General features: G+C 37.7%; 1 protein-coding gene across 1 annotated transcript in view; it reads right to left on the reverse strand.

Moving 5' to 3' along the window:
- The window catches only part of LOC140157713 (uncharacterized), a 20,616-nt gene extending 2,612 nt beyond the window's left edge, over positions 1-18,004 (reverse strand). The window contains exons 1-9 of the mRNA XM_072180955.1: positions 17,923-18,004; positions 16,877-16,942; positions 15,797-15,912; positions 14,405-14,570; positions 9,483-9,578; positions 8,623-8,868; positions 1,597-1,842; positions 1,206-1,451; positions 86-205 (exon numbers count right to left, since the gene is read on the reverse strand). Coding sequence (XP_072037056.1) covers positions 86-205; positions 1,206-1,451; positions 1,597-1,842; positions 8,623-8,868; positions 9,483-9,578; positions 14,405-14,570; positions 15,797-15,912; positions 16,877-16,942; positions 17,923-18,004 — 1,384 coding nt within the window. The remainder of the gene's footprint in view (positions 1-85; positions 206-1,205; positions 1,452-1,596; positions 1,843-8,622; positions 8,869-9,482; positions 9,579-14,404; positions 14,571-15,796; positions 15,913-16,876; positions 16,943-17,922) is intronic.
- Between the last annotated feature and the right edge of the window lie 1,010 nt (positions 18,005-19,014).

Here is a 19,014-nt window from a genome sequence, read left to right on the forward strand (position 1 = left end):
TCGCAACTGTGCAACAAATACACATTCACACCTTATTTAAATATCGTATAATGGTGAGGCAGATTGGGATTTAACCTAGACGTACGTTTATCGGTGTTTACATCACATCTTTCATTTGAAGGAACTGATTGGTTTTCATCAGCAGCTGTTAGTGGCCAAGACAGGCTTTGGGATTTAACAGTAGCAACACTCATCGGACATGCAGCTGAGAATGAAACAAGATCAAATATTACATTATGTTTGCTGTTATTGCTGTTGCTGTTGCTGCTGTTATTGTTGTTGTCGTTTGTAATGTGCATTGGCATTTGCACCAAACCATATTGCCAATCCCGAGTCTGTTACATTTGTCCATGTTTTGTCACTAGCAACTGTGGCTTACACAATGGTACTGTCAAAAACCAATATTTTGGGGCAATTGTGCAATAGATATACTAATAATATTACTATAATTCCATAATCCTGGTATTTTGGCATAATACACTTCCGACAGTGTCAGTATCCAACATTGCATTGTAAACTGTAAAAAGAATTACGAAGAAATAATAAACTGTAAAAAGAATCACGAAGAAATAATCTAATGTTGTGGCGATATATTATTTTATATCCCGTGCCTTTCTATTTTTATTTATTTATTTAATCAAAATTATGGTGTCATTCACCCCGAGTGAGAAATCACTCTCTCGTATCATTTCGATTAGACTATCGTAAAACGTCACAATGGTCTTTTGAGTCTGACAGCCTAAATAAGATCCTGGTCGAACCTCTAGTTTTATGGAGAGCTTTTTATTAGCGCCCATACCAATGCCAAATCTACGATGAAGACCTGCTGAACAGAACTACCAATCTGAGGGACTAGCCGAGACGAGTGAACCAAGACGCATCTACCAAGCCGTGTGATTTATCCTGGTACCTACCTCGCCGCCTAAAATATTTAGCGAGTCCTAACCCCAAAGCTCTTTATTAGATATTTATCAGATACACCACCATCTTTAAGTTTAAGAGAACGTCTATTTCACTTAGAATCTGTATCACTGTTGACCCAATTATTATCATGTTGATAGTACCCCTTCAGACAAAAATCAAGTTCGACAATCATAAATCATTTATACATGTATGGATTTACAGTTTCAAACGTAATTTACAAGAAATCATTGACTGACATATCTACATGTACATTATTAAAAAATGATACTTGTCGGGCTTACCACATACAGTCACAATGAATATGACTTTTTCAGAATTGCTGCTTGGGTCAGTCGCAGTATATACCACCTTGGTGTTGCCTATAGGAAATGTCTCCATAGGGTGAGAGCTTGACGTCACTGTTACATTCCCGGAATTATCAGTAGCTATAATGTTGTCCTTCCAAATAACAACGGCAGAAGGTAAACCAGGATCATTGTTGACTGTTATATTTGTAAGCATGTTCTTGATAACGGGCCTTTCCCAATCTGAATGTTTGAAGCAAATTTATAACATACTTTTGCTTTCAATGATCATGAGAGGCATCGAGTTGCCTACCTAATAAAATAATTCATTAATTTACTTTCGAGGGAAATACAATTTTAGATTCAAATGCACTATTCAGAATCATACCTTTTACGATGACGGTAAAAATGGCAGTTTGAAAGTTGCCACTCGAGTCAGTTGCAATATTCACCACATCAGTATTACCAATAAGGAATGTTTCACCAGGTTTGTAGTTTGATAATAATGTAACGTTACCAGAATTATCAGTAACAATAATTGTATCATTCCATGTAACGACAGCAGAAGGAAGACCAGGATCTGTGTTAACTGATATGTTGCTAAACTTGTGTTTGATGATTGGTTTTTCCCTATCTGTATAAAAATTGGGTTGGAAACACAAGTCATGACTCGTAGAATAAATATTGTATCTTTTAGCTGCTTTCATACGATGCTATCGATATATCCTAGACCAATCTGTTGCTTTCAGAGCTTACGATCAATTTCTTTGCATACATGGAAAATATAACCATAAAACTAATGTCGACATAATAAAGATCATAGACGTGGTAGAGGCCAAATAATAAATTCTGAATATTTGGTGTAAACTCCGACTTTAATGAAAAACAACTCCAAATTCATATCGATACTTTGTTTCGATGAAATTGATATAATAATAAAAGTTGTTTTAATGTCGTTTTTGCTATTCCAAAAATAAACTGGATTACTTTAGTACTCTACTCTACACACTGGTCAGTAAGCAAACAGTTGTCCAACTGACACAACAGCAAAATGCACTGACATCTTGGACCATATTCACAGCCCAACAAAAGAAATCTGTGAGTAAAATGGAATAGTGTGGAACAAGACCTGTTTCTTAAAGAAAGTGTGTGAAAAGCAGATTCAGCCCCAATCCACACTATTCCACTTACTCTTTTGAAATAATCACCTGTGTAAGGAACTTGTGCGCATTCTCACAGATTTATTTTGCTGGGTTCCAATTATTAGCCCCTGAATGTGGTCCCGGAAGCTGCTCCGTGTCAGTGCATTTTATCGTTGTGTCAGTTGGACAACTGCTTGATTACTGATATGTGTTTAGAGTAGAGTATCGAAGTAATCCTGTGTGTAATTTGTGTTCGCTTTTATGGACAAGATTTTAAGATATGACCTTGTGAAAAATTATAAGTTTCCTTTTGAGGCCAGTTTATTTCCGTTTGCACCAATAGAAACATCTAAAAAGGTAACGTCATTGGCTTTTATATTTTGTATGACTGAATGGGATATTTATTTGCAGATATGATGTTTAGAATAGATTTATGGCAAGAAGAATCAAAAGGTGCGCACAGACACTTTTACCTGCTCGTTTTATTATGTATTTCATAATGTTAAAATAGTTTGCACTCTTTACCCTTTAAAATATGGATATTGCCACAGTATAAAACATTAAACATTTCTCCATCCCCACCTTGTATAAACGCACATGACTTTGGAATGCTGACTATATCTATATCTCGGAAATTCCTACATCAGTCTCAATTACTAGAATATGGCGCGATTTTTTTAGTTAGCATCAAGTTTAGCTACATTAGTGGAACCAATATTTTTGCATCCTTACACCTCAATGATAAAACTAGAATTGATTCAATTTTTTTCTATGCCCTCTATGCTTCCGACGAGGGGTCGAAGGTCATAATGGGCGAAAATTATAAATTTGTTCTATCATGTTATAATATACTTCATATTGTTCCTCTCATTGCTAGGAATAAAAATGTCAACTGTCATTCTACAATAGAATGCTTAGTACAGGAGATATAGAGTAAACTAGGTCAAATGTCTAATATCTCATGACAAAGGCTTGATTTTCAAAATGCACCGATTCAATCGAAACTTGTCTCAAATTACTCCTCTCGGCAAACGAAATAGGAAAATAATTTGTTTGAGAAACCTCAGAATCGGATGAAATAATGGGTCAAAGATTATGCATGTGCACATTTCTATTGGACGTTGGCTGTATTAACTCTGAAGGGGGACGACATGACAATAAAAAGTTGACAAAATTATGAATTAAGTATTGTTTGAGATTTCTTAAGTTTAGGGAATAATTTGTGACCAGTTTCGATGAAATTGGACCATTTTTAAATCTTGACCTCTGTGTATGACATTTTTGGCATTTGACCTATCCGTGCTTATAACTCCTTAACTAAGCACCGTAATGACATTTTATTTCCCGTGATGATAGGAACAATTTGGGAAACATTACAATACGATGGGCCTATTTTTAAGTTTTAATCATTTCAGGTTTAACACTGGTTCCACTAATGTAGCAAAAGACAATCCCAATACCCATAGCCTACTATACTCGCGTTTGCTTAATATACACCGTGTAAACCCTTTTTTCAAAATCACATTTCGAGTTACGGTAAATTAAGGTTATACTAAACTTTGCGATGATCGATCCAGAATGAGACTGCATGTAGCCCCCTTTAAAATTATCTATTTCTGGAAATAAATATCGTAGAGAGAAAACGCAAACTACGTCTAAAAGCTGAAAGTGTAAGGGTTATTATTATGCTTGAATTTTCCACTTGGCTCAAAAAGAAATGTACTTTTGGGAACACGGCCATAATTTCTCAGTGGAAGTGGCGATTTTGTTGGGAACTACGACGCACATTACAAACAAGTCAATAAAAGAATGTGCATATTCATTCTTGATATTGCTTGTCTCGATTTGTTTTAGTAAGCTTACATGTTTGCCGAATTTGAAGTAAAATGGCCTCCACTTGTATGTCGTTTTGTAACCAGTAATAACAATTCCGTGCACGATTTCATAGACAAAATTCTGACCTACATTATTTCTATAAACCCTCTTCTATATGCAGGTGCTATTTAAATTTTTATTTCGATAGCAGAAAATTGAGATATTTGCTATTTTTCCGACTCGCTGCTGTCAAATTGTCTAGTTTCGCGATAAAAGATACAGCGAAATCAATTTTTTTAGAACCATTTCACCTCGTTTCGGCTTGTGCTTTGAAGTACAAACTTCAAAATTGATATAGTGATTCTATATTTCAAGCTGCGTCATACTGTGTTTTTCTTACCTCTGATTGTCGCTGCTCAAGGCCAAAATTCGAAATTTTTTGGACAAAAGTGACACTCTCATTTTTTTTTTAAACACGCTGTTTACGTATACGACGGGCTCTATTTGCCCGATAAAGTGGTGTTGCTGAGTTTGGATTTTAAAATATTTAGGTATTTTCTAGCTTAAAATCTAGCGCCAATGAACCTGGTGCATGGGAGGGAAAATGTTGGGGGGGTAGTTAGGGCGCGAAAAAAAATGTGCACATTTTCATGCTTGCTGCGCTTGCAACAGGTAGATATTTAGAAATCCATTTAAGGTATGGGTATGAAAATTGGGGATCCCAAAAAATTGGCATATAGGCGTAGGCCTAGGCCTATGCAAAGGGGTGGGGCATTTTCGGCAGGCCAAGGAGGGCCACAAAATTTGGCAGTCCAGGGGGTGCGGACAAGTGATTTTTGGCTGGCCGAGACGGGAGGCAAGCGATTTTTAGCGAGTCGCTTGGAAATTTTGGCTTATAATTAGTAGGCTAATACCGGTAGGCCTACTGATTGCACAGCCTTTCGATTTCGAGAACGCAATTTTTTGGCAAGCCGGGGCCGGGGAGGGAATAAATTTTGGCATGTCGAAAGGGAGGAAGAATGACTTTAGGCCTATCTAGCACACATTAAAGGGGCATTTCGTGATCCACAACCTCATACAACCCCATAGGCCTAGGCCTACGTCCTTTCTCACAAGTTAAGATTTTTATACCACTCATCCCGCTCTGGCCACATGTTTAGGAATTTTCACGCAGATCAATTCGTTAAGCAATGGAAAATATTGCCAAATTTGAATTTCGTTTTAAAAGCCTACTCCCCATTAAAAAACCCCACTAATTTTGGGGATTAAAAAAAGTTCTGTAAAATGAAACAAAAGGCTGCCTCAATCTTAATTATTCATTTAAGGCCAGGCCTTCATTTCTGAAAATAGCGGGAGCTCAGTTAGTCCCTGTACTCAGGAGCTTGACAAGGAGCTCAATTATATAATATCAATATTAAACCATAGGAGCAGCTCAATAAATGCCATTGGTAAAATTATTAGGCCTACGATATTTTATTTGACTGTGATCCGTTTTAATAGGCTATATACACTGTATATACCTTTAAAATTTCTAAATTTGGTGGAATTGAACAAGCTCTAAATTTCTCATACCGTACGTCCAGCATAACCAAGGGCAACTGGGGGTGGGTGGGAAAGCCCCCTAGCTATGGCCATACCCGTAGTGGCGGAACCAGAATTTTTTTCGCGGGGCATGGAGGGGAAGTGAATTTGAGACGGGGGCACTTGGAAATCATTGCACTAAATTGCCGCAAAAAGTGGAAAATTACATAATTGTGGGGATTTTGCCTAAAAACTGGGTGGGAAAGAAAAAATATTGGGGAAATACTGCCCCCCTAGCGGCGCCACTGCATATCCATCCATGATGCTAGAATGACGGAAGTTCTGGCGCTGAAATTCAATTTCAATATCACGAGTTTTTATCAGGGATTTTACCAAGGGAAGGCGATAGGTGTAGGATTTTGCTGATATACCAGGCAACCCGAGAAAGGAACTGAGGTGTGGCTAAATAAGGGAGTGTTCATTATAAATATTTGCCATTATCATACTTTCGACGCCGAGAGCATAATTATTTGAAGCGTACATCGTGTCAGTCACATGGTCACATATTTTCTGTTGAAAGAGAAACGCACATGTCTCTGATTAGCTCGGGGATTTAGCTACTGCGCGCTGCGTGCTGGCCTGTTGTTGTCCCGGGTTGTTGTCCAGTGGAAATGGAAAATTTATCGAATGAACTTCCGCAACTTTGCAACATCATCACGCAGCGGCGTAGCTGGGATTTTTTCCAGGAGGGGCAAGACTGTAGGCCCTATGGGGCGGGGCCCAAATCCACCAAATTTCCCACTGGGGGCGGGGGGCCCAAATAGACAATTTTTGCCAGGCTTATTGATAATAATCGTAGGCCTATTGAGCTGTATTGCATATCGTTTGGATTCCCCATCTCTCTGCCCCTCCTCTCACCTCTCTTTTCCTCTTCCCCCCCCCCCCTCTTTCCCTTTTTTTTTCCTTGCACTAGGGGGCGGGGGCCCAAATAGGCAATTTTTGCAATTGCCCCCCCCCCCCGGCAGCTACGCTACTGTCATCACGGTAGACATACGCGGTAGCCAACTACAAGAAAGGTTTACAGACAAATATAGGTCTAGTAGGCCTATCAAAATGTTATATTTTTATATTTTCTGGTGGACTCGCGGAGAATATCATGTCATGGAGGTCCCGGCGCTGGGTTGGGGGGGTCTCAAGGCATTTTGGTATGCCTACCCATGCTTGATTCCGGGAGGGTTTTTAGCAGGCCCGACCATTTTTTTTATAAAAACACCTCGGCGGGTCTCTTCAAAACATTTGTACCGCGGGGATCAAAGTCACCCACATTTGGCCTAATTTGACGCTTTTTTATTGGGCACTTTTGCCAAAATGCGCCCAAAAGTTGGTCTTCGCTGTAAACCCACCCATCATAGTCGTTGAAAAGGTAGGCCTACCCCAAAACTGTGGCACATCCACGAACCCGAGGGAGAGACCTCCGCGGGTAAAAACACACCTCTAGCGGGACCAGATTTATAATTTAAAATAGGCCTACATTTTGGAAGCCAGTCATCACGACAAAACGGGCCATGGTAGTGTTAATGGTATTAACACTTTGATTTTAGGCTTAAATGATGAGTGTAGGCCTATAAATTGCAAATTTGCACACACCCCGGGGAACCTTCTCAAGTTGGTTTGGGTAAGGATGTGAGGCTGTGACTCCGAAAAACTACGGTACGATTTTAAACCAAATTTGAATAAAACAGACCCAAAATTGTATCAACTTTTGGACTGAAAGTTTTCGCAAATTTTTACTTTTTCGAGAAAATCATTGAAAAATACCCTTCTTAAACCTAATTTTCAAGACACTGAGGGTCAATAAAATCATGGCTAAAAATACAACAGAGTCTAAACTAAATGGCTGAAAATGCACCCCAAATCTGCCGCACATCCCCACGACACCGTATTTCACCTTATAGATTTTATGATATTTTTAGCAGGGTACAGTTTGTCTTGTTTTTTTACGTTGAAGTTCCAGATTCTTTTTTTCATATATTATTATTCATTTATTATTTATACCCTGTAGGCCTACGTGGGGAAAAAGACACACGACAGCTACAGAGAAGCCACGAAAAAACTCCTGTGAAGTGCATGAAAATGACCCGAAAATGTGCCAACCGAAACACCCGAACAGGAAGATAAAATAAAAAACTAAACAAAAAACCCAGGAAATTTCCCGAAATAATTTCCAAATTCTTTGTCCCCACTAAAATATATTATGAACACTCCCTTATGAAGTCTGCCCTCTTCCGGCTATTCTGGTAGTAGGCGTTGACAATTACCTTACGCGATTACCATATTTTTGAAGCATGTTTGAACCCGATTTGTTCTCTATTCACATTTTTAACGTTGCAAGTAACATTTCAAGACCTCTATTTGTGACAGGTATTTAATTATCTTGCTAGAGATGTGCTTAAAGTTGAAATTCAATATTTCGGATCGCAAAGATCGAGAGATATAAAGTTGCTGAATATCAGTTTAACACCATGGATCATATGGGCGTCGTATATGAACGATTATGATAGCTAAGCAAAATGGCTGGGATACAGGTTGTATAAATACTACATGAATATTCATGAACTATACAGATTCCATTCTTCTCTAATAATAAAGATGTCAATCACTCTCCTAGACGACAGTTGCTTGGCGCTTGTAAACAAATCGAATAATAGTGCTTGACAGGAGCTAAAAAAATAGGCTAAAAACACATTTTCACACATTTTTTTCCGGATTTTTTTATTTCACATGATAAGTAGACATATTTTCTTACGTATAAGGTAATAATATATTTTTTCTGGAGGTAAAGCCCTTCAACACTTTGTTTAACCTTAATTGAGTGGTTTATAAATCCGTTATTTTAACAATAATAATTATACTCTTAAAATCTAAATACTTCATACCTCTTACGGTTATAGTAAAGGTGATATTTTCAGAGTTGCCGCTTGGATCAATTGCAGAATATACTACATTAGTATTGCCTATCGGGAATGTTTCACCAGGTTTGTAGTTTGACGAGATTGTAACGTTACCAGAATTATCAGTAGCAATAATTGTATCATTCCATGTAACGACAGCAGAAGGGAGACCAGGATCGGTGTTAACTGAAATGTTGCTAAACTTGTGTTTGATGATTGGTTTTTCCATATCTGTATTGGTTTTAAACATTAAGGCATATTACTAAATGTATAAATGGATAAAAGTAGACAAATGCAAGAATAGTTTTAACTCCAATTGATGTTCCAGACATCGACATTTTTCGAGTCACTTGGATCAATTGTTATATATGTACACTACATCTTTACTGGCTATAGGGAGCCCCGCAGCGTTTCTCCAGGTTTGTAGTTTGACAATAGTATGATATTGCAAGAAACACATCAGCAATAGTAATGATTCATTCGAAGTAACAATAGCAGAAGATTGATCAGGACTGGTCTAGACTATAATAGTAATTCTAAACTTGACTTCTGTAAACAATTTATGTCATGGCTCGTATAAAAACAAAGTATAACAATGCGCGATGGGACAAGAGTGAAGTTAGGAAGCTACACAATTTGTAAAATAAAACCTAACGTTTCACATTGCCATGACAACGACGTGTTTGCTCGAATAGAGTTGATATTGTACATATCGGATTAGATGAAATGTGTAGTACTGCATAACATTCTGTTGTTAAGTTCTAAATTTGATCGTTAGCTTGAATGAACTTGATAGCGCATAATGAACCATGTTGTTGTTGTTTCTATATTTAAATGTTTTCTACCTATCTGGCATCTGTTCCCCGTAAATCCACTTGTACAACTACAATTATTTTGGCTTTTACAGGCTCCTCCGTTCTGACACTCAGGCTCACAATATTCTAATAAAAATAAAAGAATAAAATACAAGTTGTTAAATGTACTTTTTCCCATTCATCATTTTCATTTTGTTTTGATCAAAAATGTAACTTATTGGTTCCTATATTATTTTTATCTCACCTTTCCAGCTCGAAGGGGTCAAGCCTTCCGAGCAACTAACATACGAACCATACCTCAACTCAGTGGCGTACCGTGGCCGCTCCAACCCCGGGTGGCTGAAGAAAATTCAATTTCACCCCCCTTCCCCAACAGCCCGAAAAGGTTGACCCAATTTTTTTTCGGTGGTTTGAAAAAGTGAAGAGAGAGAGAGAAAAAAAAGGATTTAGGCGATAGCGCCCTAAAAGCAAAAAAATTTGATGTAGGGGTATCAAAAAAAGAGGGGCTGGCGCCCGCAAAGCCCCCCCCCCAAAAAAAAAATACGCGCATGTGAAAACGGGACGCCGATTATTTCTGGCAATGGTCTGTTTTGAACCGTTTATTCATTCATTCATCTTTATTTCATTCAAATATAAAATATAACAGCACAACATTAATTTCCCAAAAGAAAAAAAATGAAAAAGCAAATGTATTATCTTGTAACAGTTTAGTTTTTTTACTAAAATAAAAACACTTCGAGACATAGACATAGACATATATTATTATTCCAATATGTCCCGTGTTCGAGTCTATCTATTCCCCATTCCAGAAAAATACAGCATTAATTTTTTTGGTTTAAAAATATTATCCTGTTTTGTCAAATGAACCATAGCTAAATCCTAATCTAAAAATAAATAATAATTGCCACAAACGTGCATTTTGAGGGTGTTTTTCGACCTATTTCGTATTCTGTGACAATCAAGCCCCAAGACTTGAACAAAGACTTAGAAAGTTATGCATTCTAATTTTTGGAAAACACATTTTCCAATTTTTTTCATAACCAATTAGCAAAAATAACATAGAATATTAAAATTATGAGCTAACTCTTACCCTCTACTCAAGATTTTAAGTGTTTAGACTTGCGCCAAGTCGTACAATTTCGTGACTATAATTGTAATAAAACATGCAAAATTGCATGTTTTTACTACTTTACTGAAAATTTAACAACTCAAAGCATGTAGTTATTGATTTATTGATCAAATATTGTTTTTCCCTCATTTTTGACTGTAACTCCACAACTGTTGTCTGTGCTGAAATAAAACTTCCAGTACGTAGTTGTAGTCCTTGTCCCTATAATATACATACCTTACTTGTCCCCAATGCGCTATAATTTGTGAGAAAAATGCAAATATAGGAACAAAATTGGGCAGGGGTGTAGTACCCCCTTAAAGATTAGGATTTAGCTATATTTCATTTGGCAAAACAGGATAATATTTTTTAATCTAAAAAAATTAGTGCTATATTCTATTGGAATGGGGAGTAGTGACAAATATAAATCAATACAGAATTTATCCTAGAACCCAACCCAATACAATAACAAAATTATCACTAAAAGTGTTGGAAAATACAAGCAAATATAAATGCATTAACCCACAAGAAAAATGAACGCGTCCGAAAGCACTGCGCGTAGTACGCGGATAGCGCGCTCGTACATATGGACCTTTTTCTCAGACGTCACCAATTAATTGATATTGGGTCGAGCATTCGCGTCATCAGCACCCAAACGCAAATATTGCGCCGGCACGCACGATCAACTTTGCGCGACGCTAGGCGTCCTGCGCGAGATTGCCAGCTCGCAGTACGCGTTTAGTTCGTCACGGTGTACAAAGTAAACAAAATTGTGAAACAAGACAAAGATTGATTTTCAGATAGCATCGCAGTTTTTCCGCATCTTTTGTATTTTGTAGCATCAAAACAAGCTGGAACAAAGGTAACCAGTATGCAGTTCCTGTTTAAATACTAGTAATCATTTTATGGAAGCTAAATTGACAGATAACAAAAATAGGAGAAAATACGCAGTATTTGGTGTTTTCACATCACGGGTACGTGAGGAACGCACGTGTTGTTTGCTTACATCTGAGACCCCAATATCGATTAGGTGACGTCATCAGAAAAAGGTCTATATACACAATCAGTGCATGGTTTTGGTTTTTCTAACGCTTGCTCTAATTAGTTCTCGCTATCTAAGAGTGTATGAAATTTTTTTAAACATCATCATAGACGATAGAATTTGTGCTCTAATGCTCAAGTTATTAGTTAGGGGAAAAAGTTCACTTTGGTGACCACTCTCTGGCTAGTAAGGTTTGACGATTGATTCGACTTCTATGGGCCATTTAGAAAAAAATAGCCACCATGTCCCTCGCGAAAATCCCGGCATTTTTCGCTAGAGGCCAAAATCCAAAATGGCGGCCACCACCATTTTGAAAATTTAAGTTTTGAACCAGAGCACCTATAATCATGCACAAAGACACTTTTTCGGATATGTCGAGTACAAGGATTCCGATTCTGACATTAGTTTGACATTACGGCATTATTTTCACCCAGAAATCCAAGATGGTGGCCGGCACCATCTTGAAAAATTTAGTTTTGAACAAGAGGACCTTAAATCGTGTACAAAGACACTTTTTGGATAAGTCGACCACAAGGATTTCAAATTTGACATTACTTTGACATTACGAACTCATATTTACCCAGAAATCCAAGATGGTGGCCGCCGGCGCCATCTTGAAAAAAATAAGTTTTGAACCAGATTACCTAAAATCGTGTACAAAGACACTTTTTCCGGTAAGTCGACCCCAAGAAATCCGAATCTGACATTAATTTGACGTTACAAAATAATTTTTGCCCAGAAATCCAAGATGGCCCCCATTTGGTAGAGCGTAAATGTGATTTTTGAATGAAAGCAGAAGCATAAATGTGTCATTTCCGCCTTATCTGGGGTTCATGTCCCTTATATGGGGTTTAAACTGCCTTATCTTGGGTTTACATCCCTTATCTAGGGATAAGGCGCCTTACCTGTGGTTTAGACGGCCTTATCCTGGGTTTACGTTCCTTACCTGTGGCTAAGATGCCTTAACCTTAGCATATCGCAGTCTAAACCCAGATAAGGCATCTAAACCCCAGATAATGCGCCGTAACCCCAGATAAGGGACGTAGACCGTCGATAAAGCAGTCCAACCCCCAAATAAGGCGCTTTAACCCTAAATGAGGAACATAAACCTAAGATAAGGCATCTAAACCCCACATAAGGTGCCCAAACTCTAGATACGGGTCGTTAACCCCAGATAAGGGTCGTAAACCTCAGATAAGACATCTAAACCCAAGATAAGGCGCCTTAACCCCAGATAAGACACGTAAACTCAGATATGACAGTTTAAACCCCAGATAATGCGCCGTAACCCCAGATAAGGGACGTAGACCGTCGATAAAGCAGTCCAACCCCCAAATAGGGCGCTTTAACCCTAAATGAGGAACATAAACCTAAGATAAGGCATCTAAACCCCACATAAGGTGCCCAAACTCTAGATACGGGTCGTTAACCCCAGATAAGGGTCGTAAACCTCAGATAAGACATCTAAACCCAAGATAAGGCGCCTTAACCCCAGATAAGACACGTAAACTCAGATATGACAGTTTAAACCCCCGATAAGGCGCCGTAACCCCAGATAAGGGACGTACACCTCAGATAAACCAGTCCCAACCCCAAATAAGGCGCCTTAACCATAAATAAGGAACATAAACCTAATATAAGAGAAGTAAACCCCAGACGGCGCCTTATCTGGGGTTTAGACTGCCATATCTGAGTTTACGTCTCTTATCTGGTGTTAAGGCGCCTTATCTTGGGTTTAGATGCCTTATCTGAGGTTTACGACCTTTATCTGGGGTTAACAACCCTTATCTAGAGTTAAGGCACCTTATGTTGGGTTTAGATGCCTTTTCTGGGGTTTATGTTCCTTATTTAGGGTTAAGGCGCCTTATTTGGGGTTTAGACTGCTTTATCTGGGGTCTACGTCGCTTATCTGGGGTTACAGCGCATTATCTGGGGTTTATATGCCTTATCTGGGTTTAGACTGCGATATGCTAATGTTAAGGTATCTTAGCCACAGGTAAGGAACGTAAACCCAGGATAAGGCCGTCTAAACCACAGATAAGGCGCCTTATCCCTAGATAAGGGATGTAAACCCAAGATAAGGCAGTTGAAACCCCATATAAGAGACATGAACCCCAGATAAGGCGGAAATGACACACTTATGCTTCTGCTCTCATTCAAAAATCACATTTACGCTCTACCAAATGGGGGCCATCTTGGATTTCTGGGCAAAAATTATTTTGTAACGTCAAATTAATGTCAGATTCGGATTTCTTGGGGTCGACTTACCGGAAAAAGTGTCTTTGTACACGATTTTAGGTAATCTGGTTCAAAACTTATTTTTTCAAGATGGCGCCGGCGGCCACCATCTTGGATTTCTGGGTAAATAATGTCAAAGTAATGTCAAATTTGAAATCCTTGTGGTCGACGGATCCAAAAAGTGTCTTTGTACACGATTTAAGGTCCTCTTGTTCAAAACTAAATTTTTCAAGATGGTGCCGGCCACCATCTTGGATTTCTGGGTGAAAATGATGCCGTAATGTCAAACTAATGCCAGAATCGGAATCCTTGTACTCGACATATCCGAAAAAGTGTCTTTGTGCATGATTATAGGTGCTGTGGTTCAAAACTTAAATTTTCAAAATGGTGGTGGCGGCCATTTTGATTTTGGCCTCTAGCGAAAAATGCCGGGATTTTCGCGAGGGACATGGTGGCTATTTTTTTCTAAATGGTCCATAGAAGTCGAATCAATCGTCAAACCTTACTAGCCAGAGAGTGGTCACCAAAGTGAACTTTTTCCCCTAACTATATATTAGTTCATACCTGGGTGTATTGTACAATCCCTTTCACCCTCGGCTAATTTCAGATCGTATTTTCTATCATTCCCCATGCGATACCTGTTACTACCGCCGCTATCCCACTGTACATAGATCAAGCCATTTTCACTTAGTTCTCCTATCACACTGCCCTCTGTTGGTGGTGTACCATCCTGTAAACAGTACATGAAAGTAGTTATTTTAAATGTGTGTTTAAATATTTCAGAAGTCATGCTGGTCAAACAGTTGTGTGATCTACATAATATAGACAAACTACATTGCTTAAATATAAGTTTAGAAGATTATTTAAATTTGACTGTTAGCAGAAATATTTTGATAAAAGGTAGATATTTTGTTACACAATTAGGTTTCCATGTTTTGTTTTTTGTAGTGTATTGTATTAACACAGCAAATCCTGGCTTGGCATCTTACTGTCCACTTCAATCTTTCGAATAAGGAATAAGCAAAGAAAGTTCTTCTTTTAATAATAATAATTTCATTGCAATGTACAGTACGTTATTAAAATAAAATGGCAAGGTGAGGTGGAGAAGTGGGTGCAAAGAATGAAAACTAGTAAATAGTGATTTCTGTTTCTTTGCTTGCTTGTTTGTTGAATCCGTGTCCACCTCATTTCAGAGACAATATCTTAGTGACAATATCAGCCCTTTCACCTGATAACCCTAGCATACTTCAGTTACTGTTCATTTTCCTATACACAATACACAGTGCTCTCACCATTGACGTGTGACCTCTACAAACAGTGTATGTTAGAGGTATAGGCCGTTGCCTAGTTAACGTCACTGTGTGAAAAATAACCGGCCAATATTTTTTGTACTCTCTGAAATTTTAGAAAATGGTTTTGTAACATGTCCTAAATTTTTAGCTAATTTAGATATTTGGAAATATTCGCACTTTGGAAGGGCACGGCATAGTCTGCAAAATTCCCTGTGTAAATCGAATGCAACTTTTAGTGACTATCACTCACTTGTAGACCGCTCTCTTCCGAAGGGCATTAAAGCTAAACCACTTGACGGATATTGTTTGTACTTGCTGTTAATCAAGAATAATGTATACATTACTTGTAGGCTAAACACTGAGTAGATGGGGCATCTGCAAATGTTCGTACCTCCCTGATATGTAAATTACAGATAACAGCAAAAAAAGTTCCCATATCTGTCCATAACTTTAGTCAGTTCAGCGAGTCAGGGGATTTCAAGTGGGTGATTATTGATTGGCAAGTTCCATATTTTGGCATAAGTGCAGTTCACCATTCAATGTGGAGGATAGACCAGACTTTATTGATTGATTTTGCTGGAGTAATTTCATATTAACCAGGTTTAAGTACTGCAAAGGTCGACCCATGATCTCCCTGCTTAAAAGACTCGATATATGAACTTACCTGAGCACCCCATTTCCAGTCCTGACCCCTGACCACTCTAGTGCCTATCTTCATCATAGCAACCAGTTCGGCTCCGCTAGTTGGCAGTGGTGCGGGTGATGCACAGAGATGAGATTCTGAAGGGTAAAAACGTCAACAAAATATAAAAATGTTTCAGCAATGTCTTGAGCAATATAAAACGTTGTTGCAACTTATCAGTCACTGATTATTCTCCTCGATATAAAATTGGATGGATTGAGCATGATACACAAAGATATTGGTCAAGCTGTGAGTTTTAAAAGATATCGTGCGAGGCGATATTAAACTGTCGATATAAAACAAACTTTAATGTTTTCATTCTACATAATTTTACACTCACGAGTTCTTCACACTTAATAACGATAAATAAAATTGGCTTTAAAATGGTCGGTTAAGGGATCTGGAATGAACGTTTTGAGCGTTTCGACAGTATTTTTTGTGGGACATGAGAGCAAATCAGACATATCGAATTGCATTCTGAATACGAAGAATGTCTTTCTGATATCAAATAATTTTCATTTTTGAAATTCACGATATAATACAAATTTTATGACAAATTATTAAAATTGGATATTTTTCACATTGTTGATATATAACAGTAGTCGAAATAAATTTTATAAATCTAATGTCATATTCTTAAAGTGTATGTAGCTGGGAGGAAAAGCCGACGATCAATTGAAAATTTTGACCTTTCATATTGAAGATATGGATTTTTGTCCCAAAAAGACCTAATTTTTTGGGTGTTTTGGGAAAAAATCCATATCTTCAATACGAAAGGTTAAAATTTTCAATTGATCATCGGCTTTTCATCCAACCTACATACACTTTAAATATAAATCATCATTTATAAAGTTTACTTCGAGTACTGTTAAATATCAAAAATATCAATTTTTTTTTTTTTTTTTTAAATGTGTATTACATTTCGAATTTCAAAAAATCAAAATTATTTGATATGAGAAGGACATTCTTCGTATTCAGAATGCAATTCGATATGTCTGATGTGCTCTAATGTCCCAAAATAAATACTGTCCAAACGTTCATACCCCACCCCTTAATACTTACCCAAATAATTTAATGAAAACATTCCATCTGCTAGATAGAGTTCTCTCCGTCTACCTCGCCAAATGACTAGAATTCACAACACAAATACTTTGATTGTGCTAAAAATTTAAATCCAATTCAGGGCTACGCACATTTCATGTGAGCAGAGCAGAGTTCGAGAATATTCAATTCGCCAGCGAAGTGTTTCGTGTAATCCGATTATCACCATATCAACTGGATCACGCTTTTGAATTCTGCACCACGATCGAAGTGATCGCGACACAAAGTCTATGGCATGCACTATCAACTCCAAAAGGTGCGTGATCAAGTTACCAAGGAGTTATGTAACCACTTCGCTGGCGAATAGCCCAATTCAAATCATTATTATGTTTTGATGAATCCAAGTGTGTGAAAATATTGGATCCAGCACATAATAATGATAAAATTAGATACTTTACGCCCAATATTTATTGGTTTCGCTATGAGTTTAAAACTCATAGCTCGACCAATAAATATGTGCTCAATCAATCCAATTTTATATCAAAATTATAATAAGCTCCTGTTTTTCTTGTATTTTCATTGTATTTTAATCAATTTCATTTTTATCACAAAACATTATTTGTGTTTCAAGTTACTTGATTAGATTTGTTTTTTAAGTGTAAATTTTAAACATTGCGTATCACTGAAGCTGTTCTACCCTCAATAAAGAAAGATGACTATAATTATCTATTTCATTTTTTCTTCTAAATATTGTTTTTCGTTGGCTCAATGTTAGGTACGTTCATTTGTTTGCTTATCACCCATTACCGCGTTCGAGACCCAGCACATCACTACCTTTTTTGCTTGATTTTACCGGCTTTATGTTTCAAAATCATAATTATATCATTAACTGGTAGAATATTCGGATTGCATAAAAAAATATCGGTGTTCTATTTTTAATTACTCATTACAAATATACCTGACATTTTCTGGCGACTTGGCAAATAGGTTTTCCATTTACGCTGCCCTCATCTGCAGATTAACATGTAAACATAATATTCGTGCCAATTACAACTATCGTCCCTTACCTTGGAATGCTTCATCTGACTGACTTGAAGAAGTCCATGCTAATGAACACAAAATAACTAAGATGTACAAAGATATATCCATAACTATCAGCTACGATGCATTACTTCATGTACATGATGTAAGTTATATCAAAATGCAATGATGCTCCATGAACACGGAACGAAATAGTGATTAATTGGACTAAATTTGGCAAAGGAGTAATATATACGTGAAGATTAGGAAAGAAGCCAAGGGGAAGTCAGAATACAGAAAATCGAGCCTGGAAAATGTATCCAGCAGGCAAACTTATATCAAATTGACATTATTATATAAACATCATTAAACATTAAACATACACTTGTTGCCCAGAATTCATATGTACATCATCTAATTTACCAATTTGAGGTAAATGAACCAAAACTCATCTTCGGCTCATGTAGTCAGGAGTCCTGACTCAGGACCCTAATATCAAGTTCACGCGCGAGGAAGGGGGAGATGGGCAACTCCCTTTCCTCGACACGCTAATCTCTAGGAAACAGAAAATCAGCCAAAATCCAAGCTGAATGTTGTAAGAACCCTTATATACAGAGCGGAAGCGGTCGTTACTGATCCTGATCACATAACAGAGGAGATAATGTATTAGGGTCTATACGCAGTGGCTATCAGAACTCAAAAAACAGAATAAGGACAGCATCCAAGATAGCAATAAGAAGGGAATATTTGTCACCTTGCTCTATGTGGATGGTCTCTCAGAACGTTTGCGTAGGGCGTTTATTTCTGCAGGAGTATATTACCGAAGGTCATGCTCTCAGAGCACAAATCTCTCTAGTTTCTTTACTTGTTTCAATCACTATACTTGACCTAGCTCTAACATATTTAGACCAATTTTGACCTAGCTTGGTCACATCAATCGTGACCACACATGTCACATGAGACTTGGGTTCGAAGATTACACAGGGGACACATATGCCACAAACGTGATTTTCAGGTCAAATACATCTTTTCCCCCATGTGTACAGGATGACGCCACATGTACAAGTGCATTGACAATAGTCAGTGTCAATGTGGTATTCACAAATTTGGAGTCAAAGGTCATTAAGGATTCATTTCCC

The sequence above is a fragment of the Amphiura filiformis genome, chromosome 7, assembly GCF_039555335.1.
Source record: "Amphiura filiformis chromosome 7, Afil_fr2py, whole genome shotgun sequence".
Classification (NCBI taxonomy): domain Eukaryota; kingdom Metazoa; phylum Echinodermata; class Ophiuroidea; order Amphilepidida; family Amphiuridae; genus Amphiura; species Amphiura filiformis.